This window comes from Microtus oregoni, unplaced genomic scaffold (genome assembly GCF_018167655.1).
Source record: "Microtus oregoni isolate MIOR12 unplaced genomic scaffold, Mior012 000001F_ref0000356, whole genome shotgun sequence".
Taxonomy (NCBI): domain Eukaryota; kingdom Metazoa; phylum Chordata; class Mammalia; order Rodentia; family Cricetidae; genus Microtus; species Microtus oregoni.
This window is the reverse complement of record NW_024543060.1, coordinates 65,950,606-65,975,808: the sequence shown is the minus strand read 5'-3', so window position 1 is coordinate 65,975,808 and position 25,203 is coordinate 65,950,606. Positions and strand designations below refer to the sequence as shown.

The 25,203-nt window shown below is 38.2% G+C and overlaps 2 protein-coding genes and 1 pseudogene across 2 annotated transcripts; 1 reads left to right on the top strand and 2 right to left on the bottom strand.

The window, feature by feature from the left end:
* Window positions 1-418: 418 nt before the first annotated feature.
* LOC121456815 (olfactory receptor 6C76-like) lies at window positions 419-1,809 on the bottom strand. The gene is made up of 2 exons (XM_041665291.1): window positions 895-1,809; window positions 419-439 (listed from the first exon to the last, which is right to left on the bottom strand). The coding sequence occupies exons 1-2, from the start codon at window positions 1,807-1,809 to the stop codon at window positions 419-421; spliced, it is 936 nt and encodes a 311-aa protein (XP_041521225.1).
* A 13,777-nt stretch (window positions 1,810-15,586) lies between these two features.
* LOC121463640 lies at window positions 15,587-16,524 on the top strand (annotated as a pseudogene).
* Window positions 16,525-23,317: 6,793 nt separating this feature from the next.
* LOC121460469 (olfactory receptor 6C6-like) lies at window positions 23,318-24,274 on the bottom strand. The gene has a single exon (XM_041670901.1). The coding sequence runs from the start codon at window positions 24,272-24,274 to the stop codon at window positions 23,318-23,320; it is 957 nt and encodes a 318-aa protein (XP_041526835.1).
* Window positions 24,275-25,203: the final 929 nt, after the last annotated feature.

Sequence of the window (25,203 nt, the reverse complement as noted above, 5' to 3'; positions counted from 1 at the left end):
AGTTTTTAAAATATATTTAAATGAAGTAGAATCACGTCACCTTCACTTCTCTCTTTCCTCCCTATGAGAATAATAATTAGTTTAATTATTCTTAAAGCTGTACTTCATTTTTTGTTTTTAAACCACTATAAATAATAATTAGAAACACGACAAATATAAAAATAATCTACAATTACCTGAAAAATTACATATTTTTCTGATGATTCACTATCATAACCATAAACAGAACTCCATTTTGAAACATTAAGTTGCAAATTAAGTTTTATGTTTGGTACAAAAATAAATATCTCCATTTTCCTTTTAGCATTTTATTTTGTTTTTATTTTCACTTTTTTTCTATTTTGAGAACTTCATACTTTCAATAAACGGCTTATAAATAGATAATTCCCATATCATATCATTAAATTTCCTCTATGTCTCATTTAAAAAATGATAACAACTATAAAAAATACAATATATTCATTATATTATCTAACACCACCAAAGTAAAAATATATATACATATACATGTATATATATACACACACAAACATAGTCACATAAACATACATGCAAGAATATTTGTGCACATATTTGTTTAACACATACATGAATTAACAAAGTTTCCCTGTCTTAATCTTTCCAAAATTATGTACGATGTATTGATATATGTATTACTTGAAATACATAAGCTATAATTCAAAATTACTTCATTTCATATAGCATTAGAAACCATCCCATAATGTTCTTGCTCATAAATTGATTAAGTGAACTGTAAGCTGAATGTAGAAAACGCATTAAGGGTAGCATTTCTGAGATGAACTAAAACAAAGATATGTTCATTAGCTTTATGGTCGAAATTGTCCCATGCTTCATTTGTCATCTACATCATATAAGTGTTTTTGAGGCAAGTACCTTTCTCACAAGATCCTTAAATGCTTGTTTCACCTGCTGGTTCCTTAAAGTGTAGATAAAAGGATTCAGCATGGGGGCAACAGAGGTGTTGAGCATCGCCACCCCCTTTGTCAAGGTAACTCCAGCCTTGGCAGATGTTTTCACATACATGAAGATGCAGCTTCCATAGGATATGGAGACAACAATTATGTGTGAGGAGCAGGTTGAGAAGGCCTTTTTCCTTTGTTGGGTTGAGGGAAACTTCAGAATAGTTCTGAGGATATAGATGTAAGAGAGAATTATCAGCATAAGCGTAGTCATAAGCGTGATCAAAGCCAATATAAAGCTCATGAGTTCTAGGGTACTTGTGTCTGTGCAGGAGATTTGGAGCAAAGGGGCGGAGTCACATGTGAAGTGGTCAATAATGTTGGAGTCACAGAAATCTAGCTCCAAGCCCATGGCCAGTGGTGGAAAAATTACCAAGAAACCAGCCAGCCAGCAGCCGATGATGAGCTGATGACAGATCTTGTTACTCATGATGGTTGTATAGTGGAGGGGCTTGCAGATAGCCACATAGCGATCATAGGACATGGATGCCAGAAGGAAAAACTCAGTTGAACCAAGGAAAATAAAGAAAAATAGTTGGGCAGCACAAGCATTATAGGAGATCGATTTGTCTCCAGTTAGGATGCTGACCAAAAACCTAGGGTTACAGGCAGAAGTAAACGAAATTTCCAAGAAGGAGAAATTCCTGAGGAAGAAATACATGGGGGTCTTCAGGTGGGAATCCAGCAGCGTGAGTGTGATGATGGTTAAGTTTCCAAAAATGCTGAGCGCATACGTGAGAAACAGAAAAAAGAAAATCACAACCTGAAGGTCAGGATCGTCTGTCAGACCCAGGAGGATGAAGTACGTCACTGATGTTCTGTTCCTCATCCCTGACGGTTTATCTACAATAAATCTGCTCAAATCAACACAGAAAACAAGGAAATAAGAACATGAGCCATGAGACAAGCATAGTGTTCTCTTTCTCTCTTTCTCTGTGTGTAACAGTGTCTAAATTTTGATCATATCTTTGAAGACCCATTTTCTATGTTTAAAGTCAGTCTATTCTATGTTTTTACTCTGCCACCATCCATTACTTTTACTATTTTATACAATATACTAATTTTATTATTGCATCATATGCTTATTGACCATTGTGGAAATCAGTGATCAGCTTACTCAATTACCTACAGAAATAGTATAGACATTAAACCAAAAAAGTAAATAATGTAACTTCTATTAATATTTTTAACCTATTTCCTCAACAAAATAAAAAATCAACAAATGTCATTATATTTCTGTATTTTGAACAATTAAATAATATTCATCTTTTTAAAAAAATCCATACCACAAATTTTGTCTCTTTGTATTATTGGAGGCCTTAAATTTTCAATCTTCATTCTTGATCTTAGAAATATTGAGACTCTTCTCACTAAATTCAATTAATGTAGCAGTTTCAGTTGAATTGCTAAAAATATTTTTTGCAATTTTCTTAAGCATCAAACAGCAAGAACAGAATGTATTTTTATGTCATGCACTAATAATTCATATATAAGACATTGAAATATGCAGACATTTTAATATGCTGTTTAGAATTATCTAAAGCAACTATATCAGTGACAAGAACTTGACTTGTTCAGTCTAAATAATTATTCAATGCTCATGCTCAAAAGACTCACAAGTCAAGGTATTAAAAATCCAATTGACCTAGGAAGGAATGTGCTATATTCTCCACACTTAACGGCTAAAGTGTTTTATTTAAAATATATTTAAGTTGTAAAATTTTAAAGTTAACTAATATGTATATATTAGTTATGTATACATACGAAACAGCTATAAATACTGTAAATATAAATTGCATAAGAAGACAGTAAATAAAGCTGAAACATTGTACAGAAATACTTGAAAATATCAACTTAAAGTATCAATAGTTAAGGTGAAATAGCAAACACAGAGTAATGTGCTTAGTTCCCTTAAACCAAAATCTGTAGATGGTCCTGTAGCACAGAGAAATCACTGTTTACGGTTCTCCTCCCACAAAGCTGTCTCCTCACAGAATGCCTGATGTTTAATTCTCAAAATAGGCAGGGAAACATCTTTTTCATGTGTTTTCTAATATAATCCAACATATAGGATGCTGACATATTCCTTACAATATCTTAGCAACACATCTCCAGATGGGAGTTTTATTGCAATAAAATTATTCAGATCATTCCAATATTTCTCACAGGGATATTGCCAATGTTTCTCCATGAAAAAAATTAACATCACTTATACTATGTTTGCAACACACTACTTCAAAAATATTCGACAAATTGTGGAAATGCATAATGACTTCTGGGATACATAATAATAGGGCACCGATGTATGTAAGTAGAAGATTATTTCCAGCAATCACATTTAATTGGTTGATTGTGTAACCTACGTCCCAGGAGATTGCAGAAGTTACTTGCAAGGAGTTAGCTAAGCATTTGTGGAAAGGCTGAGATCTAACAACAAAAAATAGTTATCATCTTACAATAATCTTCATAGGACAGTGTTCAGATGAGGCTTCATTCTACTCAGTTACTCCACATTATATTAAGCTTTAGTGGAATAGTTTAGGCTGTGCCTTTCCCCGAGAGACTCCATTTCATAAGCAGCCTTTTAACTCCATTCTGAGGGTGGAGGATGATTGCGGCATAGTGACACAAAACATGTGCTATCCTCAACACAAGGAGAAATAAATTTAAAACATGAAAGTAAAACTATAGTAGAATTCTACTGAGAAAGCACAGTAGCCTTCAGCCTGCTGTGCAGCAAGGATTAAACCTATCTTCCTACCTGTCAGGGACCAGTCTCAACAAAAACACCTCTTATCAGGGTAGGAGCATGAGGATTTGGAAATGGTACTATAGAATATGAAGACGTGTGTGAAAATAATAAAACAGAAACCACAGAACAGTACTGGGAGGGCATTCCAGTGAATCTGAAAATTGTCCGTGTTTAATTTTCCATACACTTTTATACCCCAGTATAAAAGGAAGCAAAAGACTTCCTTAACATGATGCAAAGGCAACTCAACAGTTAATTAATTGCTTTAGCACTCTGAGGCATCAAATCACTGGCATTCTGCTGTTTGGGCAGTGAAGCCACACTAGACCAAGTATCCTGAAGACAGCTACTCCCCAGGTAACCTCATAATGCAAAGGAAGGAACAAAATTACGTTTTCAAATCATGACCAACTGTAGGGATAAAAATAGGTTCACACTTTTGGGCCTCCACACCTACCCTCGTCAACCCAGGGGCAGGATCACAGGCAGGACCACCATGCATTCATTGTTCAATGTATCTTTCCACAGTTTGCCATAGTAACTTTTACATATGTATTAACTGGAAGTGAGGGTGTTCTATTTTTAATTGAGATTTTGTGTTAAGTAAACACAAAATCTATTTGAACGTTTTATTTCATAGTTAAAACACATACTCAGATTATCAGTTACAATATGACTATTTGTTCATTGACCATTTGCTCTGCCCTAAAAATCATTTTCTATACTTTTGTATATTACTATCATTGATATGGTCCTATCTCATAAACACGAAATTTTATTATGCAGTTTTTGTATTTTCTCTTAGTGTGTATAAGTGTGAGTGTGCTGCTCTGTGCATACTCTCAGAATTTGGAGGAACAAGCACAAACTCTAGGAGTCAGCTCTCTCCTCCGCCATCAGACTTCTGAGAACTGAACTCAAATCATCAAGCTTAATGGAAAGTTTCTTTATACGCCGAGTCATCACTGCCCTATTATGTTGTAGTAAAGGCATTTTTGTGTGTGTGCTCAGTGCCTCTCTCTGAACCCAGAGCTCACTGACTTAACTCAGGTATGATTACTGGTCAGTGGGTCCCAGCGATTTTGAAAAATTGAAAGGTAAATAATGCATGTTTGAACTGTTCTTTTAGGTACCAGCAGCTGGACTCTTGGGTATTTACTCCTTTGTTAAATGAATTTCTATGAACCTTGGGTTAGCTATCAGTGACTTCTTTTAACTTCTTCTTCCTGATCTCTCATTCATTTGATGCTGAAATTGTATGTAAAAACATAATAGGCACTAGATTATTCCTGGCAAGTTTGCTGGTGAGCTTTATTTCAAGAGGCGATCTCCAGACTTGATGTACCATCCTCTTATAATCTCTTTATTTACCTTGGATACATAGATAAAACCAGAGTACGTTCCTAGCACCCACGACATGCAACTCACAGCTGCCTGTGACTCCAGTTCTGATGCCTCTGAACACCCCAGGCACTTGCATACATGTGCATACACTCACACACAGACACATAATAAAACAGATCTTTAAAAGGTGTCCCATTTGCCTAGAAAATCAGTGATTCAAAGCTATTTTTCCTAATGTACATTCTGACTACCTCATTCTATAGAAAAGATATTTGTAATGTAGAAACTGAGCCATTTTATTTTATGTTTTCTTATCTACTTTGGGACTATCAGATGGTACATATTTTTCATATAATTTACTTTTCCCCAACTCAGACCATCCCTCTTCCTACCCACCCAATTCTATCTTCTTTTTCTCTCTTAAAAACAAAACAAAACCACACACAGTAAGAAGAAAAACAGAGTACAAATTCTGTTGGCAACAAATGCCCAGAAGAGTAAGTGCCATTCTATTGAAGAAAATTGATTTCCCGTCTCTGTGGTGATGTGAAAGAAAATAGTCCACAAAGGGACTTCAAGTCTTCGGGGATGTGGTATCTGAAAAAAAATGACCCCCCCCCAAAGGAAGTGGCACTATTAGGAGGTGGCTGTGTTGGAAGAGGTGTGGCTTTGTTGGAAGATGTGTGGCCATGTTGAAGAAGAGTGTCACTAGGGGGTGACTTTGAAGTCTCCTTTGTTTTAAGCTATACTCAGTGTGGTAGAAATTTCACTTCCTGTTGCCTGTGGATCAAGATGTAGAATTCTCAGCTCCTTCTCCAGCACCATGCCTGCCTACATGGTGCCATGTCCCACCGTGATAATAATGGACTATACCTCTGAAACTGTACACCAATTAAAATGTTTTTCTTTATAAAGGTGTCCATGGTCATAAAGTCTCTTCATATAGAAACCCTAAGAAAGACACTATTCCAGTAGCTACTAATTGTGAATAAAATTTTTACCTAGGTATGACACTTTGTGCCACTTACTCTACTCAAGGCTAAGACTGTGTCTGGCTTGAGTTTATGGAAATGGGTGTTATGCATGCTGCCATAACCTCTGTGCTTCTGCCCTGCTATATCTGTAAAATGTTCTTTCCTTGAAAAACCTTCATAAAATCTATTAAAATAACAGTTTTTTTTTAAAGCTTTGTAATTATGTTGCTGTGAAAGTTTTTAGGATAACTCAATTCCAAAAATTGTTTGAATGTGCCTTATAGATCTTACTGTTGCATTTTTTGTTCTTTTAGATTTATTTATATTTATTTTACTTATGAGTGTTTTATCTGCCATAATTCTGTGAATGCAGTTCTCATATGGGACAGAAGAGGACATTGGATACTCTGGAACTAGAGATACAGAAGGTTTTTAGTCCCTACCACCAGCACCGCGGGTTCTGGGAAGCAAATGTGAGTCCTCTGGAAGACAACAATGGCTCTCCTGACCACTGAGCAATTTCTCTAGCCCCTTTTTGATGGGGGACAATTCTGTATTCTGTCAATTACATTTTAAATAAATGCTTATTGGCCAGTATCCAGGCAGGAAGTTTGAAGTATAGGCAGGGGTGGGACAACCAGACAGGAGATAGAGGCGAGGCAATGAGAACAGGGGTATTTTGGGAAGAAGGAAACGTCCTCCACAGTCCTGTCCAGACACTGAAGAAGCAGGATATGACCTGCCCTGATGAAAAAGCTACTGAGCCATGTGGCTAATATATACTAGAATAATGAGTTAATATAAGTTACAAGAGTTAATAAGAATCCTGAGCTAATGGGCCAATCAGTTTCTAACTTATGTAGACCTCTGTGTGATTTTCTTTGGGGTTTACCAGCTGTGGGAACTGGGCAGGACAGAAACCCAACAGGCAGGCCCTCATGTTACACCTTTTAAAGATAATAGCAAAACTCATTTTACAGGTATATATCACAGTCTCTGAGTGATTGACATGTTTGAAACAGATGACTATGGTGTTATAACAGTGCAACACAGGCCTTAAAAAACTACTGTTTCTGCCTGAATTTCTAAATTGAGACCAGATCCCTCCCAGGAAAAAAGTCTCAGGACTCTGATAACTTATTTCACAAGTAATCTTTGTTACTATGACCTTTCTTATAAGAAAGGAATGAGTCAAGCCATGGTGGAACACACCTTTAATACCAGCACTTGGGAAGCAGAGGCAGGCAGATCTCAGTGAGTTCAAAGCCAGCCTGGTCTACAGAGTTAATTTCAAGACAAGCTTCAAAACTACAAAGAAATCCTGTCTTGGAAAATTGAATAAAATAACAAAGAAAGAGAGAGAGAGAGAGAGAGTGAGAGAGAGAGAGAGAGAGAGAGAGAGAGAAAGGGCAAAGAAAAAGAAAGGAGAGAAACTAAAACCCTTTTCTCTCTCTCCCTAATTCTGGCCTGGACTAACTGTTTTCTCTAATGAGTGTTAGAGAAATCCAGTGTTTGGGTAAATTGAAGGACATGAGCCTGAGATTCTGGATATGGGTACAGGAGACTTAGGAGAAAGGGCCTGAACTATCCTAATGGCTGTAATATTGAAAACTCCAGGCAACTGTGATGGACACAGCACATGTCATTATAAGAGCCGTATCTGCTTCATGGATGTACATCAGTGGTAAAGGAAAGAACTTTGAGACTCATTTGAAAGATATACTATGAATAATTTTGAGATTCAAATATATTTGGAAAATTCCTGAGAAATTCTTGCCAATTTGGGTGTTTTGTTGCTGTTTTTTTTTTTCACTCCAACTTTGGAAGAAGTTTGAGAGAGAGGTGGGCAGGATGTACCAACACTGTTGTCACCCACTGGACTCTGTTCCCCAAAAGACCCACTCAGTCACCCACCCCATCTACCCCATCATGCTGCCCTTGGCAAACTTTCCTCACAACATCAGTAGCCCCTGTAGGCTCAAACACCACCTACATCACTTGGAAGAACAGATGTGTAAAACACTAGTGTAAAAATACATCAAAAACATAAAGGGCAGTATGTCACAACCATAATCAAGTGGTCCTGAAAAACTAGCAATACCTGAACATCCCAAAGCACATAAAGCAAAAGAAAATGAACTTAAAAACAACTTTATGAATATGATAGAGGCTCCTAAAGATGAAATGGAAAGTTCCCTTAAAGAAATTGAGGAAAAGACAAACAAACAAACAAACAAACAAAAAAAGAAATCAATAAGACCCTTAAAGAAAACCAAGAATGCTAAGGGGAAAAAAAGGTGAAAGAAACAGCTCAAGACCTGAAAATTGAAAGATATGCAATAAAGAAAGCACAAACCAAGGGAATTCAGCAAATGGAAAATCTGGTTGAGCAAACAGAAACTACAGGTGCAAGCATTTCCAGCAGAATACAAGAGATTGAAGAGAGAATCTCAGGTGTTGAAGGTACAATAAAGGAAATAGATTCATCAGTCAAAGAAAATGTTATATCTAAAACATACTTAACATAAAGCATCCAGGAAATTCATAACACCCTGAAAAGATCAAACCTAAGAATAGCAAGGATAGAAGAAGAAGAGTTCCAGCTAAAAGGCACAGAGAATATAGTCAACAAAATCATAGAAGAAAATTTTCCCAACTTAAAGAAGGACATGTCTCTAAAAGTATAAGAAGGTTACAAAACACCAAATAGACTGGATGAGAGAAAAAAAGACCCCTTGCCATATAATAATTAAACAACTAAATACACAGAATAAAGAAAGAATATTAATGTTGCGCCAGCACGGCAACTGTCATTCTTCTGAGCGAGGGACGTCGGGATTAACACGCAACAAAACTTCAGGTTCTGCAGACAAGCCTTTATTCCACTTTCTAACACAGTATATATAGCCCTCAGCAGGGGAGGCTGAGCCAGCAAAAGCAGGAATCTCATCACTGTAACTCAATGGCTTAGGGGTAAACATCCTTAGAAACATTGCTGAAAAGAACAGATTGTTCCTGCTTTTGTTCCTGTTTTCAACCAACCGCAAGAGTGCTAAACAGATCAAGTGGGGGTACAAAGGCCTGTCTTCTAGGGACCCAACAATCCCCCCTTTTTTTAAAAAAAAGCATGAGAGCCCCTGTCTTAGGACTCCCCTGATAGAGACTCTTACCCATATACAGGAGGTCTTAATCCCTGTCTTAGGCGAGCTCTCTATACCAGGACAGTTGCCCATCATAAGGATCCCTCATGACTTCTGCAGCATCTGCAGCCAGACTTGGGGCACTTCTTGATTACCAGAAGACAGCCTGAGCAACACTTGTCGAGTGACAGTGTGCTGTATGTGGGATTGCCGCATAAAGCGGCAGAGAATCCAAAACCAGATAACCCCAATAGCAATATCAGTACAAGTGAGCATTCCAGACAATTGCTGGACCCAGCCCCAAGCTGGGCCATGACATTCTACTGACTTGATCCAGACACAGCAGGGATCCATGTACTATTTTTTTTTTTTTTTGGATTTTTCGAGACAGGGTTTCTCCGTAGCTTTTGGTTCCTGTCCTAGAACTAGCTCTTGTAGATCAGGCTGACCTTGAACTCACAGAGATCCATCTGCTTCTGCCTCCTGAGTGCTGGGATTAAAGGCATGCGCCACCAATGCCCGGCTCCATGTACTATTAATACTAACAATATGATGAGCTGTCTGCAGGGTGAAATTCAAAAAGGAGGAATTCTAAGGGCCTGCAGATTTTTTCCCAGCCCCTATCCTGTTCTCCATCCCAGTTGCTGCATAATTTGGGACACTGGTGGTGGTGATGTGGGCTGAGTGGTCAAGACAGCTCCCATCTTACTCAGGAATCTCTTCCCCAGAGATTAACAGGAAGTCCTGGGAGGACATATGGCTGAAAGTAACCCTCATGGCTTTCGTTGTCCTGCCATTTTAATATTTTTGCATTCTTCTTGGGACTTGCTTGACCTATTCCTTGTAGGGTGGCAGTACTGCTTTCTAATGGCCACTTCTTAGGCCAGAATTCTAAGGACAGGATGGAGACATCAGCTCCAGAGTCTAAAATCCCATTAAATGACTTCTCATCAATAGTCAACTCCAATCGTGGCCTTTCTTTCATATGAGCTACCCAAAAGGCTGCAGTGCCAGATGACACAAATCCCTTAGCACCCTGACTGGACCTGGCCACGGGGTTGGAGGTGTTAACTTAGGATACCAAGACTAATTGGGCAATATGATCCCCTTGAGGAATTACTGTAACTCCTTGAGTAACTGGTGTCATAATTTTTATTTCTCCTTGATAATCTGCATCAACAACCCCAGGAAGAATTTGAGTTTCCCTCAAGATGGTACTGCTTCTTCCCAAGATAAGCCCCAAGGTCCCTCTAGGGAGCAGCCCGAAAACGTTAGGGGGTAAAGCTTGAACCCCTATTTGGGCTGTCAAGACTGCTCAGGTGGAGGTACTGAGGTCCAGTCCTACATTTCCTGCAGGCAAGGTCTGCAACGTAAAAGGATTTCCCTGTTGAACAAATTGGATACTGCCACTGCAGGTGTGGGACCCCCTGACTCCTGGTGTCATTGCTTCATATACTAAGGTTCTGGGGCCCTGGAGTGGGGCCCTCCACCAGTTTCCGTTGTTGGCCTTGGACGGGCAGAGGCCTTTCATCTATATCTGTCTTAGATCTGCAATCATTTGCACAATGGACCCCCTTTTTACATTGTGGGAATTTTCCTGGTCTGGCAGTAACTGTTCCCCTAGTGAGTTGGGGACATTCCTTTTTAAAATGTCCAGGGGCACCACAGTTAAAGTAGATTTTATCCCCAGTTGTCCGGGATCCTCGCCCAGACTTGATGGCAGCTGTAATCACCTGGCCCTAAATGAAGTGCCTGTCGATATTCCGGCAGATCCAGATGTATTCATTAAGCTTTTTGCTTTATGTGGCCGCAAGGCTTTCTTACAGTATTTATTTGCATTCTCAAAAGCCAACTCCTTAACTATGGGCATAGCTGTGGTCACATCACCAAACAATCTCCCTGCCAACTACAATATCCTATCCACATAGTCCTATTATGGTTCTTAAGTAGGTTGACCACACTTTAGTAGATGACTTATGAATATATGGGCATCACAAATTAGACACCTTGGATTATTATAAAAAGGACTAACAGTTACAGTTAAGGAGGGATAGATATGATGGGGGAGAAATCAGGAGGAGTGGAAGTGAACACAATCAAAATACATTATAATCATGTATAAAGATCAAAGAATTAATAAAATATATTAACAAGAAATTGACTGGGAAATGCTATCATAAAATCCCATATTTTTAATCCTTTAAAAAGTGGAAAGTTCATCAACATGTTCATTCAGCAATGCCCTCCCCTCATGGTTCAGGGATCTAGGAGGAAGAGAAAACAATGTCTTCTAGACGCACCAGGACTGACAGAGGTTGTGGCAGCACAGACAGTCCCTGTACAGTCTCAAGCCAGATCAGGACCGAGCAGTAAGAGGGGAGAGTAGACTTGGGTTCCTTCCAGAACCAAGAAGCTGTCTGCGTCTCACATCCACTTACAAGATAGACTTAGTTTTCTCCAATGGAGTCCTACAATGTATTTTAAGTACACCTCAGGCATGCCCCATGCACAGGAGTTACTGTATAAAACAAAACAAACTCAGTATTATTTCTGTAAACTTTTTGTCTCATTTTGCACTGTGCATTTTTTTCTTATTGGTAAGAAAGAAAAAGAAAGAACATAAAATTGGAGGTTGGGAGATTTGGGGAGATATTGGGGAAATATGATCAAAATACATTATATGATAAAAATTTAGTTAAAACATTTAAAAATATGTTATATGAATATTTTCAATAAAAAAGAAAGATGGTCTTCATAAATCAGCAAACAACCCAAAACCCATCCCACTATGCTTTTTAAAGGCATAGGATTCAGTTCCCATAGGATTCATACATCCCTGTCCTCACTCAACGGGCCAGGGAATGATGTTTTCTCTTGCCGGTCACAGGGCTCTTCAGCCACTGAGCTGCCAGCTGTCATCACATCCTAAAATCTTCTGCAGATGCTGCTCTGAGTGTCATTTCTGCCCTATGGTCTACTCTCCTCTTCTGGCACATCTAATCATATGTATATCATAACTTTCCTTAGCTCCACACAGAACAGAACAAACACTATTTCATTTTTGGTTTCTTCAGTTCAGTATTCTTATTTATCTAAAAATTATTTTGTGTCACATCAATCATCATGGACTTGTTATCTTATCAACTCTTTCAATTATTTCATATTTCCATACTGCTTCAAAGTGAATAAAACATATACTACATAAAAAGTGAGTATTTTCTTTATTTTCAGGGTAGAATTAAATTTTAGAGATTTCCCAAAGTGTTATTTCTTCCTCAGAATTTTTTTTTTTTACCATGCTGCAGTTTTCTCCATCAGTTAGTGATGTCAGTATCTATGAAACACTGTCTGGCATCCTCTATAACAAACTTAATCTTCCATCAGTTTCGACTCATTTAAATAATAGATTTCTTAATAAAAATATTTTCTGTTCTGATTTTCTGCAATTTGTTCTTACATGTAACTTCAGAGTGAATTTTCTGCATAGTCTAGATTATATGGTAACTGAATTTCAGATTGTTTTCTTGAGAGATTTTATCTACTTATTTATATTCTGTTAGTTTCTGATAATTTAGTTAGGCCTTGTTTTCTAGACAGGCTGTTAGTAGACAGATATCAATGAGCTGTTGTTCATTTGTTTTGTTTTGATTTTTTCCTTTTATTTTGAGTCTGTAAGAATAAAATCGGATGGACTCCTACAGAAGACATATTTTTTTGTCAGGTTATGCTAACATTGTCACAGGCAGATATAATAGCTATCCCCTTCTCACACATTATAAAAAGATAATTACGGAGCCCTCCATGCTCAGAAGTTTTAAGAAGTTTAACACATTTTGAAGAAAATTGAAATTTTACTATAGGTCTTAGACTCCATTTAATATCAGCATTACAAGATTCCCTGTAGATACTAGGACTCTTTATTAACATGGTTATTTTGTTTATAGACTTAATGATGAAAATAGTCAATTAGTGTACTTTCCGCAAAAATCCCCAAGGCTTTATATCAGGTCTGAGTGAAAACATAATTCTTTATTAAAGAACATGACAGCTTCCAGTGGTATGGAGACAAAGTTACACTTATTGAAGATGGGATGAGGCAGTGGCTATAATTCCTCAGTCACAACAAAACAGGAGCACACTACTGTTTGGGAAGACATTAATTACTCCCCTAGTAGGAGAGAGAAAACAATGGATTAAAGAAAGAATGTAACATAATGAATTCTGATTAAAGAGTGAGAAATATAATTACTTTTAAAATGAGCTGAATTTTAATCTGAACATGTTCTCCATTGAAACTGATAAGTATGGGTTAGCAAAAATACTCATTTTGGAAGAATTATTCATATTGGATGTTTACACAACAATAAAATTCCACAGTGTACCTATAAACAAAACCTCTGTTGAACTCAAGGAAAGTAAGTATTTTTGGTGTTTGTCATTCTGTATCTGAAGAGGTTGTATTATGGATAGTTCTGTCTTCCACATAGATTATTCCATCAAAATCCATCACTAGAGAAATTCAGAGCACATCCTTGTAACTCACGGCTAAGCTTTCTCTATATGAAAACTGGTCACTCTTGTTTATTAGAAAAACTTTGTGCATAGAAACTCACAGTGACTTTTATTCAAATTTTAAAAATTAGGTAATATAATAGCTAATGTTGGAGGAAGTACTGGATGCAAATTATTTCTTAAACAAAGGCACTCAAGTTGAACTGGAAAACAATTGAGGAGAAATATTTTAAATTTAATATCAAATGCTTATTTTTTTTAATTGAAGTAAGTTTAAATCTAAAATTTATAAAATTGTTTTTCTAACCGAACTAGTTCTATTTAGTAGTACCAAAAAACTCTGAAATTCACAGATACCACTAACAAATAATTATTTTGAATTATTTATTTCAAGTTTAATTTTCATTAATTTTGCCCCTTCATATATATATTCTGGATGTGGTGATGCATGCCTGAAAGTCCAGCACTCAGGAGGCAGAGGAACCTCTGTAAGTATTAGATCACCTTGGATTATACAGGGTAACTTTAACTAACTCCTGAACTAAAACTTAAGATCCTAAACATTCTCACATCAAACATATGCCAAATTTATCAAAGAGAACATCCATGTGGACTTTAGAAAATCCAGATGATACCAACGTTCAACTCCACTGACAAGTACCCAAAGTAACCAAACATTTATCTCACTTTCTATGTTTCCTAAATACGTTTATAATTAGACTTTTGAATTTTTTCTGATAATATTTTACTTGGTCTAATTCTAAGGGATAAAATAATATTAATCTTGTTTTCTGTGTAGTCACAATTAAAGATGTATGTTTTTGTTTGTTTGTTTGTTTGTTTGTTGTGTTTTTTTAAAGACCACCTTGGATAGTGAGTTCTTGGCTAGCTTGGCATACATGCCCAGTCTCAAAACTCAAATTCCTCCCCTCAAGGCTCATGCAGAAAAGGAGACTGAAGGAGTCTAAGAGTCAGAGGGGATGGATGTTCCCAATAAAACAGTTTTCTTCCCAGATATATAGAACTGACTAACTCAATGAGACTGTGGGCAACAAGCACAAGACTTTCACTGGATCAGGGAGGGGGAAAGATCAGCTCTGACAGGAAAGGTGAACAAGTGGTCTCATTCCTGAAACCATTTGCAGCTGATACCAACTGACAAAGTGAAAATCAGCTCTCTATAATGGAGTCTCTTGGATATATCAACCACACTCCAGCACAGGCCTCATGCCCAAGAGTAGTTGGCAAATAAGAAACAAACTTTATGGCTTTTTGGAGAGCTTTTTGCTGCATTTTGTTTTGATTTGTTACATTTTTTATCTCGTTTGTTTTGTTTGTTTGTTTTGATGTAATTTTTCTGTGGAGTTTTCTTTTTGAGAGAGAGAGACAGAAAAAGAGCATAAAGTTGGGTGGATAGAGAGGATTTGGGGGAACTAGGGGAGGAGAAACATGATCAAAATATATTATAATAATAACATACAAAAATGCTTTGCTTGTGAAAACAAAGAAGGATATTTCAATAAAATGTCTTTTACTCAAACTAGTCTAAAATATTACTTGGGAATCAGTAGGAGTGGGAGTTTTATTTTCAAAATATGGGGGGGAGAGAAGAAATGTGTAGATACCACAAAAAATAATATAGGATTTTTTTCCAACTACAAAAAATAGCTGAAAAGAATCAGAAAGGAGTGTCTTGAAAGTGGGACTGGGTAAGTTGTTATGCTGTAGTTCTAACCAATGAATAAATGAGAAGACATAGAAGACAGGAAACTGCTTCTCATGGCCTTGCTGGATTCTTCATACCGCCTTTAAATCTTTTCAGATGAGATCAATTCACATTTATTACTTTTCTCCAGGCTGGAAGCATTGAGAAGACACTTAGACATGAGAAATCACACACTTGTGACAACATTCATCCTTCTAGGATTGACAGACGACCCGGAGTGGCAAATTGTAGCCTTCTTTTTCCTATTGATAATGTATCTGCTTAGCATCGCTGGAAATCTTATCATCATCCTTCTGACCTTGCTGGATTCCCACCTCAAAACACCCATGTATTTCTTCCTTCAGAAGTTTTCCTTCTTAGAAATCTCACTGACATCTACCTGCGTCCCTAGATACCTGGTCAGCATAGTCACCACGGATAAAACTATTTCCATCAAGGCTTGCTTCACACAATTATTTGCTGCCTTTGTCTTCGGAATAGCACAGTTTTTCTTGCTGGCTGTCATGTCCTATGACCGCTATGTGGCCATTTGTAAACCCCTTCATTATACAACCATCATGAGCACCAGAGTCTGTACTTTGCAGTTTGGCACTTGCTGTTTAATTGCTTTGTTGGCGATCTGCCCTGGAGTCATCGTAAGTTTGGACATAGAATTCTGTGATACTATTATTGAACACTTTTTCTGTGACTACTCTCCCATCTTGAAACTTTCCTGCAGTGATACAAGGTTCATGCAACTGATCAATTTCATTTTTGCTATCATTATTCTCCTTATTACCTTGGCACTAGTAATGTTCTCTTATGGGAAGATCATATGTACAATTCTGAGGTTCCCTCTGCCCAGCAGAAGAAGAAGGCCTTCTCTACCTGTTCCTCCCACATGATTGTAGTCTCCATCTCTTATGGCAGCTGCATTTTTATGTATATCAAACCTTCTGCGGAAGAGAGAGTAGCTTTAAACAAGGGGGTTGCCATACTCACTATTTCACTTGCCCCAGTCCTAAATCCTTTCATATATACCTTAAGAAACAAACAAGTCAAAGAAGCCCTGAAGGATGTCATTAAAAAATGTACCTCAGCTACTTCAAAACAGTGACTTTGGCTTTACCTAAGTGGCTAGTAAGATGACTGAAAATTATAGGCTTTATCAGCTGTTTTGACATATCTCTCTGGCTTTTGTATTGTGGTAGTTACTGAAGGTTACTTTTTCTAGATTTTTATGTTTTTATTGGTGATATCTGCATTCATGTTTTTTACTATATATTCCTGGAATCACTTCATTCTTTTAATTTAATGCTATGAATCATTTGATATATTACCAAAATATTCCACTATGAATTCCTTATGGAAATATCATGTGTATATGATTTTCTAGCAAATATATACTTAAACAATATATTATTTAAGAACTGTTTTAATAATAACTTATTGTAATCTATAAATCTCTAGGAACACTTTCTTCTGCTGTAGTTTATTAAAATATATTGTATTTTTGGCAACAAATTCTTATTTTTTTATTCTCTGTGTCTTTTAGTCATATATCTTAATCCCATACATTTCTCCATCCCGTTCTATCTACCCTCTGTTCCTACCTGCCCTTCAAAAAGTTAAACAAGTCTTAACTTTGGGTCTGGGCCTGTGTAACTGTAGGGTTGACCTGCCCACCAGGTTATTCCTTTCCTCACCACCAGGGTGAGCCCTGACTAATTCACCTCTTACCACAGTGAGCCAGGGGTGGGGGTGAGTTCTCCTGCTTTCTGGCCTCAGGGTTGCCTTCCACGCTTACAGCATTAGGGCCAGCTCTGTTGTGTTGCCCAGATGACTTACAAGAGCCACTCTCCTCGGTGCTACAACTTGTAAGGGGTAGGGACAGCAGCCTTCTGGTTTTGTTTTTTGTTTGTTTGTTTTTTGCTTTTTTTTTAAATTTATTTATTTTGAGGCAGACAGGGTTTCTCTGTGTAGCCTTGTCTGTCCTAGAACTCACTGCCTCCCAAGGGCTGGGTTTACAGTCACACTCCTACTCTTATAACCCCAGGGCCAGCTCCTCCACTTGTCTTTTGATGAGAGGTAGGGAGAAGGGTATCTCTCCTCATCCCATGCTACCACAAGTCTGGTGAGCAATGGAAATAGCTCTCCTTTGCTCATAACACCAGAGCTGGGTCACCCTCAAGTCGTACTACCAGGTAGCTCCGTTCTGCTGCCTAGGCGAGAGGCAGGAACCATTTCCTGAGTGTTGCAGCTGGTAAGGGTGAGGGTCAACCCTTCTGTCTATTGTAGACTGTCTGAGTTGTCTCTGCTTTTCTTAATAGTGACTGAGAGTAATTTTACATCTATAAAAAAGAAAGAACAAATATAGATGTAAAATTACTCTCAGTCACTATTAAGAAAAGCAGTCTATTATTTACAGTCATCCTTACTGCATATCCTTGTGACATCTTTCATGTCTCTCCTTTTAAAAACTTCTGGCTTTCTGAAATAAAGAAACCAAAAAAAAAAAAACATAAAAGCATCAACATACCCATGCCCAACATCAGTTCCCAGCCCTGTGTAGTGTCTGTTCTGTCAGATTCCAATCAATCACCAGCACTATTTTGCTGTGGGAGCACATTCTGCCCCTTCAGCCAGTAGCCTTTAAGATACTTTAAGGTTGCTTCCAGCTCCCACTTCTGGCTGCTAGACTCTGTTCCTGTTCATGCAGAGGACTGTTGTCTAGGAAAGTGATCTGTAAGTTTTCCCTTAAATAAATAACCCTTTTATTATTCTTAATTCTGAACTGGTGTGGGATTATTTTGTGACTTCCATCATCATCTGGTACCCAACTGTTTGGTTTTAGAAGCTTTCAGCTCTGCTGCACGGCCCCTAGCTCAGAGCATGCCCGGCTTGGCATGAGTCCTCCCTCAGTTCACTTCAGCCACGGCCTATGCGTGGAGTCAGCAGTTCATATAGAACGCACAGCCGCATCTCTTTATAATTTCTCTTTACATGCCTCGGAGTGGCTTCAAGTCTCCACATACCCTACCATTTGCTTCCTGCCAGTGCGCACCGTGGAAATTCAGGCGAGACACAGGCTTCTCCGGTCTGAGTCAGCTGTTCTGAGGCTTTCTAACAATTTGTTTGCATTTGCCTTATTCCACTGCTCTAGAGACATCCGCAGAGCACACAGTCTGTGGTTTATCTTTCAGATTCAGACCAGCCACGTGACTCCAAGTGTGGCATTAGGCCCAGCTGGGATTGTTTTGTAGGGAAAAGCCTCACTGTCTACGACCTTGTCTGAGGCACCCCAGGAAGTACAGGACTGGACCTCTGTACCTCTGCCTGGGCAGTAATGACCCCACAAATGTGAGCTCTGAGAAGAGGCCACCTCAACCATAACAGTCTATACTTTTTTTTTTTTTTTGATTTTTCGAGACAGGGTTTCTCTTTAGCTTTTGGTTCCTGTCCTGGAACTAGCTCTTGTAGACCAGGCTGACCTCGAACTCACAGAGATCCGCCTGCCTCTGCCTCCCGAGTGCTGGGATTAAAGGCGTGCTCTACCACCGCCCAGTCTATACTTTTTAATGGAGTCCAAATTACCTAGCTTAATATAGCATCTTAATTAACACTCGATGGGTGAATAGTATTTGGGTGACATTAAGGAGTAGTCTACCAAACTGAGAAACAATGTGTAGAAAAAAAGCCTGGAGTTGAAGAAAATAACCTATTTTAAAACTAAAGTTAATATACATAAATATCACATACACTGTAAGGAAGAGGAGGAAGGTGAAATGACTCTCTTCCAGACATGAAATTTAACATCTGATTTCCATTCCACAACAATTGCTTTGATAGGAAGGAAGCCAGCTTCAGGGTGGCAAGCTTGGTCTTAACATGTGAGATACGGGGAAGTGGTGGAAAGAATGAATAGCTCATACTAACAGAATCAACTAGAGTTTTAGTTGATATATTTGGTCTTGGTTTTTGGGTGTGTGAAAAATGATGGGGAAGGAACCTCCTGGTCTGAACAATTGATTGGGAAGAGCCACTCTCTCAAGGACTCATAGGTTTGAAAGAAATTCTGATGTTCTTTTTGGAGCTTCATTGTAGGTCAATTATTTCTGTGTATCCCAATCATATGTATCTTTTCCAATCTAGAACATGCATTTATTTCTCTTGATAGTCTTGCCTTTAGCTCAGCAATTAATGGTCAGCTGAGAAGGAAATAACAAGTCTTTCTCCTTAGTACCCGTGTGACCATTGGCTTTCAGAATCTTTTTGACACAGCAGTTATAGCTGCTGGTCAATCAAGGCCTGGGTTTTTGTGCCAGCCATTACTGAAGAAGTTGTTCAGCTTATCTCTGCTCTGCGTTGTCACCAAAGGCCAGATTACCATCAGATGTAATGATGCTCTGGAACTGTTAGCTGAATGATCCCCTTGTTAGAATTCTAATAGCAGCTCAGTATTACAGACTGAAATGTTATCTCATTCCTTCCTAGGCAACATCACCTCTTCTTGTGTGATTTTGACTTCCCTTCTCTTCACACTAAAACACAAAACACCAAGCACTCATGTTAGCGTGGAAAATCAATTATCCAAACAGATCATTATTCTTCTGATTATGATTCAGAGCTAATGTGGGCACCCTGCTCAAATGTCAATCCCTTATTTGGTGTTTTTCACCCCAGAAACCATGGATAACTAACAAAGATACTCTGAAGTTAATCTACATAGTGCAAACTGATGAATACAGTGCTATTCACTTATGAAGTGAATGAGGCAATGAAGATTTAAAAAAAAAATCCTGAGTTCACATTCTTCTCTCCATAAACCTGAGGATCAGTAATGTTTGCTTTCACTTTGGAGTCTAAACAAACACTTTTTTGTTCCAGTAGAAGCATCTCTGCAGTGAAGGTGATGAGATGCAACAGAAAAGAAAACTATCTATGATCGGGGTTTTGTATTTACTCACTAACCAAAATTAGTTAGATAACACTTTTCTAGTTATCTATGTGAATGGTTGTGATAACTTATTACTCCTTTATAAATGTATGCACAGCATATTTCCATAAATAATCTCAGAAAATTTGGTAATTAATCTTTCCAAAACCCAGCTATACCACTCTTAGGCATATACCTAAAGGATACTCAATGATACCACAGGGACATGTGCTCAACTGTGTTCAGAGCAGCATTATTCATAATAGCCAGAACATGAAGCAACCTAGATGCCCCTCAACTGAAGAATGGATAAAGAAAATATGATACATATATACAAAGGAACATTATCTAGCTGTTCAGCTGGTGTGTTCACATGGAATGTCTGATGATATTGGAGGCTGGGATACTGGGATGAGTTGGGATAGGAAGTTTGGAGGAGAAGATCTTTGTGATCTGTTGGGGATGGGGTCAGAGAGGAAAGGGAGACCTCAGCAGTTTTCCTACTACTGAGCTGAGAAGATTGGATCTCAGGAGTAGTGAGGGGTGTGGGTTTACTTTCAGTCAACTGTTCCCTAGGATGGGTGGCTTGGGTGGCTGTTGGGTTGGCAGGGATACCAGGTGGAGTAGGGTCTAGGGAAAGTAACAAGTGGGGGTACAAAGGTTAGAAATGGAAGATCTGTGAGATCCACAGGGGATAGGAGCAAGAAGACAGGGAAGGCTTCCGATGGTGTTCTGCTGAAGATATGGGGCTGAGACTGGAGACTTGGATCTGGGAACACAGAGAGAAAAGTCTGCAGGCAGCCTATGTGGTTGGAGTTCTTATATTAAAACCCATTGCAAGACATGAAAATAAACTGAATCCTAATTTCCTGCTGAGGTGGGTCATAAAAGGGGCAACAGAATGTGGAATGTCCCCCATTCAAAATTTTTCAGTCAGGGTTCCCTGCCCTGTGGAAAGTCCAAGGTCCTCCCCCCTCCGTCCATGTCTAGAAAGGTGAACATCCAAACTGGCTAGGCTCCCACAAAGCCAGAACATGAAGTAGGATCAAAACCCAGTGCCATTGTCCTTGGCTTCTCATCAGCCCTCATTGTTTGCCATGTTCAGAGAGTCCGGTTTTATCCCATGCTTTTTCAGTCACAATCCAGCTGGCCTTGGTGAGCTCCCAATAGATCAGCCCCACTGTCTCAGTGGGTGGGTGCACCCCTCGTGGTCCTGACTTCGAGAAGGGTGGGAGGAGGGGGAGGGAAATGGGAGGCTGGGAGGAGGGGGAAACTTTTTTTTCCCTTTTCTCAATAAAAAAAAAAAAAGATAATTCCATTCAATCCTGAAGATGATCAGGATATGCAAACATACTTCTCCTTTTTTTGTAACTATGACGTCACCTGGGGAGGGCTGGCTTTCAGCAGCCTTGATTTAAAGCAGCTTCGCTACCTAGACAACAGAATGCTAATGATTTGATGTCTCAGAGTTATAAAGCAATTGACTGTTTGAGTTGTCCTTTGTGTCATGTTACTAAAGTCTTTTGTTACCTCCCCCCATTTATGCTGGGTGTAAAAGCTGTGGAAAAATAAACGTGGGTGATTTCAGTAATCACTGGAATACCCTCCCTGTATTAAAAAAAATTTTTTTTTCAATCTTTTTCACCAGAAAAAAATTTCATAAGCTTATCTCTTCTGAGAATGGATCCTCCATTGGGGAACTTTTTACTTTTTTATTATGAATTGTTTCTTAGCTAGAAGGTGTTCTATTTAATTTTTGCTATAATGACACACTGGAAAGGCAGAGGCTTTCAGGCACCGAAGTTCATTCTTCATACTTTTACCCCATTCAAAGTAAATGTTTCTTTCCTGTGTGTTGGTTGCTTAGGGAATGAAACTGGCAAGGTATTGAGGTAAAGGGAGGGAAGTCGGCTCTGACAAGGGCATAGTGGCCACACTGCTACAGAAGATCAGAACAGATTTATAGACAACCAGGGAAAACTGAAGCGTGTAAACTGGAGAAGACAAAGGGAAGGCATACATTGCCAAGTGTGCTGTTAATTTTCTATGAAATTCCAGAAAGGGGAGACTAATGGAGAATTATAAAACGTCCCTGGATGGAGATGGGCAGTGGCAAGAACAGATAGAAGAAAACAACTTGTTGTGGTGTCCTCTAGGTGCTCATAAGTGCAGACTAGTCTAGCATATAGGTTTAAAATGATTTTACAGTAGTGGATTAAAATACATAATCAAATTTGTGAAAATTGAAATAACCTGAATTGATAAAGACCTTATCTCCTGATCTTAGTTTAGTAGATAGAAATATCGTCAAACCAAGGTATGGATGAAAAATAAATAAAATGTCTTTCTTGGGTTAGCATCATATTCAACATCTACAAATCATAAACTAATAAAATAATTAGTACAAAACTCAGAGTTTAATTATTTTAGACAAAATATCATCACATTAAGCTAACAAAAAGGCATAATGTCAACACATCTCTTCAGGGAAATTTGTACAACAGATTTCCAATTCTTTGGCATATTTTATGCCACTCATCATAGTACTATTAAATGGTTTCCTTATTCGTTTTTTAGGGTTCACTGGAAGTGATGTTTTCTCCTTTAATTTATATTTCAAATTACCAAATTCTCCATCTGTTGTGACACTCCCAATTATTTTACATTATAATAATGTAGTTGTGTCTCTCACAACGTAATCCTTGCAATATACCTTAACTTGTTAAATCTAGCAAGTTTCAGTTTAATAAGCATTAAGTACACAAAAGTTTATGAGGATTCTCTTATAAACATATAAAATAATATTCTGATTTTGAGAAAACAAGTTCATCTCTCTCAGTTAGAAGATAAGCTAAAAGAAAAGTACAGAAATATTCATATAGGCTTAGGAATCAAGTGGCCAAAACACTCAATAAGTGAACTGGCTTAGATCACAACTAATACATTTGAAAGTAGTTTAGCTTTCAAGAAGATATTATTTATGTCTAAATCTTGTCTCATGGGTTTTAAAAGAACACAATCTGTGAAGGACCTGTTTGAAAGCATCCTTCACCTGCTGGTTCCTTAGGGTGTAAATGAATGGGTTTAGCAAAGGGGCCACAGAAGTGTTGAGCACAGCCACACCTTTGTTTAAAGTCACCCTCTCTTTGGCTGATGTTTTCATGTACATGAAGATACAGCTGCCATAAGTGATGGAGACAACAACCATGTGTGAGGAGCAGGTGGAAAAGGCCTTTCTCCGTTGTTGAGCTGACGGGAACTTTAGGATGGTTTTGATGATGAGTGTGTAGGAGAGGATCACTAAGATCAAGGTGATGATGAGGGTCATCACAGCTAAGGCAAAAGCCATTAACTCTATTAAACGTGTGTCTGTGCACGACAGCTGCAGGACAGAGGTGTCACACAGGAAGTGATCAACAGTTTTGGAAGCACAGAAATCCAGTTTGAGTCCCAAGAGCAAAGGGGGGAAGATGACTAAGAACCCAGTCACCCAGGAGCTGATGACCAACAGGTGACAGACTCGGCTGTTCATGATGATGGGGTAATGCAGTGGTCTGCAGATGGCGACATAGCGGTCATAGGACATGGCTGCCAGGAGATAAAACTCTGTGGCCCCTAGTAGGAAAAAGAAGAATAATTGAGCTGCACAACCACTGTAAAAAAGCGTTTTATCTCCTGAGAGAATGCTCGTCAGGAACCTAGGGATGCACACTGAGGTGAATGCCATTTCTAGGAAGGAGAAATTCCGGAGGAAGAAGTACATTGGAGTCTTGAGGTGGGGATCCAGCAGGGTGAGGAGGATGATCACTAAGTTCCCCATCAGGCTCAAGATGTAATTGAAAAATAGAAACAGGAAAATCAGAATTTGCAGTGGAGGGTCATTGGTCAGTCCCAACAATATAAACACTATTTCCATCGATTGGTTCTTCATTTCTCTTGTTTCTTAGCAAATCTACAAAAATACAAAACTAATATCACATTCAGGAAAAGATTTGTTTCTTTTTACCCATAAAAATTCTGTATTATTGTTTAATAAATCCACAAATATTTTCATAAATCAATATTCAAGTCCCTCTTTGAACATGTCCTCTACCACATCACCATGTCTGTCAGAGCTCTGAGGTTTGGAACAGAGTTCCGTACATCCTTCTTGCACATTCACAGGTCATCAAATACTTGTGTGCTACATTTGTATCCTTCTGTGACCCTCCATTCAAATTTTTATTCTAAATTCATATTCAAAATTTAATTTTGATAATATCTCAACTTCATTGCCAAGTCAATACTAATTGATTTAATATTCTAAGGAGAACATTCACATTGGTCACATTAACTATCTTTTTAGAAATGTATATATACTAAAATAGAACATTTCTAAAAAGACAAATTTTCTATTATTATAGAAGAAGTATTTCATGCATTAATGTAAAATAAGTGTCTTCTATGGCAATTGGGATTAGGCTGAAGCGGTAAATGGCACAATTCTCAAAACTGTGTCATCATCTGAACACACAAGTAAACACTGATTCTCCTGAATGGCTTTCCATTACAGTCTTCTGTCATAAATCACGCCTGAATGGGAAAGGAGATATACCAGGAAATATAAGAGTGATGTAGTGTGTGTTCTATAGAAAAGAGGTGCTGCAGATAAGTACTCCAACTACCTCTTTAAATTGCACATTTGGACAGCACATGATTTGCATCTGTGGATGAAGATAGTTTTATTTTAAGCATAGTTTTATTTTAAGCATTCTAAGAAGATTTTCATCGCATAAGTATAGTTTTTTAAATTATCTGACTAATTAGAAAACCCATAACACTTGGAATTTTAAATATTATGAAACAGAGCCAAATCACCCA

What these genes read in the sequence shown, in the direction of transcription:
- LOC121460469 (XM_041670901.1), bottom strand. Translation starts at nt 24,274, where the DNA reads ATGAAGAACCAATCGATGGAAATAGTGTTTATATTGTTGGGACTGACC.
- LOC121456815 (XM_041665291.1), bottom strand. Translation starts at nt 1,809, where the DNA reads ATGAGGAACAGAACATCAGTGACGTACTTCATCCTCCTGGGTCTGACA. An exon ending in TTAAGGATCTTGTGAGAAAG is followed by an intron (nt 440 to 894) that starts GTACTTGCCTCA and finishes TATTTTTTATAG; the next exon opens with TTGTTATCATTTTTTAAATG.